Source organism: Penaeus monodon, chromosome 21, assembly GCF_015228065.2.
Source record: "Penaeus monodon isolate SGIC_2016 chromosome 21, NSTDA_Pmon_1, whole genome shotgun sequence".
NCBI lineage: Eukaryota > Metazoa > Arthropoda > Malacostraca > Decapoda > Penaeidae > Penaeus > Penaeus monodon.
The window spans coordinates 29,737,867-29,740,242 of NC_051406.1; the positions used below are offsets into that span (position 1 = coordinate 29,737,867).

The 2,376-nt window shown below is 48.8% G+C and overlaps 1 protein-coding gene across 1 annotated transcript in view; it reads right to left on the reverse strand.

The window, feature by feature from the left end:
* Positions 1-2,376, reverse strand: part of LOC119586419 (glycoprotein 3-alpha-L-fucosyltransferase A-like) — a 57,549-nt gene that overhangs the window by 9,519 nt on the left and 45,654 nt on the right. The window contains exon 3 of the mRNA XM_037935141.1: positions 2,109-2,215. Within this exon, the coding sequence (XP_037791069.1) occupies positions 2,109-2,215 (107 nt within the window). The remainder of the gene's footprint in view (positions 1-2,108; positions 2,216-2,376) is intronic.

The window sequence follows — 2,376 nt, forward strand, 5'->3', positions numbered from 1 at the left end:
TTTTGTCTTTTATGGTATCTCTTTCAATTCTCTTTTTCCCCACTTATCTTTCTCTATCCTTCCTTCCCGCCTCACCTGCTCTATTCTTCCTATCTGTCACTCCCCTCTTTCCTTCGTTGCGACCTATCCCCTCTGTCCCTCCTTGCTGCCTATCCACCCTGTGCTTCCTGGTCCCCTATCACTTGTGATATTCCTTGCCACCAATTACCTCTATCTTTTCTTGTCACCTATCCAATCTGTACTTCTTATCATCTATCACCTTCGTCAGTCCTTGCCACCAATCCCCTCCGTCCTTCCTTGCCACCTACCTCCTACGTCATTTCTTGCCATCAATTCCCTCTATCATTCCTTGCCACCTATCCCCTCTGTCCTCCTTGTCACCTATCACCTACACCATTCCTTGCCACCAGTCCCCTCTGTTCTTCATTGCCACCTATCCACTACGTCCTTCCTTGCCACCTACCCCCTCTCTCCTTTCTTGCCCATATCCACCACGTGCTTCCTTGCCACCTATTCCCTTTGCCCTTCCTTGCCACCGATCCCCTCAGTCCTTCTTTGTCACCTATTCCCTCTGTCCTTCCCTGTCACCTATTCCCTACGTCTTTCCTTACCACCTACCCCCCCTGCCCTTCCTTGCCACATACGCCCTCTCTTCTTCCTTGTTCTCTATCCTCTACGTCATCCCTGCCCCTTCCCCTTTTTTCTTGCCACTTTTCCTCGACTTTCCTTCCCTCTCCCTTTTGTACGTCCTTGCCTCCTATCCCCTCTGTCTTTCCTTTGACACCTATACCTTCTGTCCTTCCTTGCCACCTATCCCTACTATCCTCCCTTGCTACCTATCCCCTTTGTACGTCCTTGCCATTTACCCCCCTCTGTTCTTCCTTGCCACCTCTCCCCTCTGACCTTCCTTGCCACTTATCCCCTATGTACCCTGCCATACCATCCATACGTCTTCCTTACTGCTATCTTAGTCTCTTGCCATCCCCCTCTTGATACCTATCCCTTCTGTCCTTCCATGTCACTTATCCACCTAACCCTTCGTACGTCCTTACAGCCTATACCCTACGCCCTTCCCTGCCACCTATCCCCCCTCTCCTTCCTTGTCACCTATCCCCTCTGTCCTTCCTTGTCACCTTTCCCCTCTTTCCTTTCCTTGTCACCTATCCTCTCTGTCCTTCTTTGTCATCTATCCCATTTTTCCTTCCTTGTCATCTATCCCCTCTGTCCTTCCTTGCCACCTATCCCTTCTGTCCTTCCTTGCCACCTATTCCCATTGTCCTTCCTAGCTACCTATCCCCTCTGTCCTTCCTTGTCGTCAGTCCTCTTAGTCATTCCTTGCTGCCTATCCCCTTTGTACGTCCTTGCAGCCTATCTCCTACGCCCTTCCTTGTCACTTTTCCCATCTGTCCTTCCTTGCCTATCCCCTACGCCCTTCTTTGCCTATCCCCTATTTCCTTTCTTGTCCCTATCCTCTACATCACTCCATGCCACCTATCCCCTCTGTCCTTCCTTGCCACCAATCCCCTCGCCCTTCCTTGCCACCTCTTCCCTACGTTCCTCCTTATCACATATCCCCTCTTCTCTTCCTTGTTACCTATTCCCTCTGTCCTTCCTTGCCACCTTTCCTCCACGTCCTTCCTTGCTATGTATCCTCTCTGTTCTTCCTTGCCACCTTTCCTCTCTTTCCTTCTTTGCCACGTATCCCCTCTGTCCTTCCTTGCCACGTATCCCCTCTGTCCTTCTTCGTCACCTATGCCCTCTGCCCTTGCTTGTCACCTATCTCCTCTGTTCTTCCTTGCTCTGATCTTTCATGCCCCTTATCCCCTTTGTCCTTCCTACCCATCTAACCATTTTGTCCTTCCTTGCCTCCTTTCCCCTCTGTCCTTCCTTGCCTCCTATTCTCACTGTCCTTCCTTGCCACTTATCTCCTTTAATCTTTCTTTCCACCTGTCCCCTCTGTACTTTCATGCCTTCTTTACTCTCTTGTCCCCTCTCTCCTCTACTTATTGTGGTCCTCTTTGCTGGCTTTCAACTCTCGTTTCTTCGTGCGACCATTTTATAGATCCTTTTTCTATCCAGTCCCACTTTTCCTTCTGAGCAATCCATACCCATCCAGTTGACTGCTGACTGCCTTCATTGCTTTGCCGTCCCTGTCACTTAGGAGGATGTGAATGACAAGGTAAGGCAGAGTCAGCACCACACAGACCACCACCACCTGCGAAAGTGCACAGAAAAGCAATTTATTAATGGCAGTTAGTAGTAATAGAAGCATTCGTGAAATTAATAACAACTAACAATATATGAGAGTCAGTGTAAATGAAATTCAATAAAGTACTATAGGTAAAAGTAATATAAATTACATAAATACCGAAATTC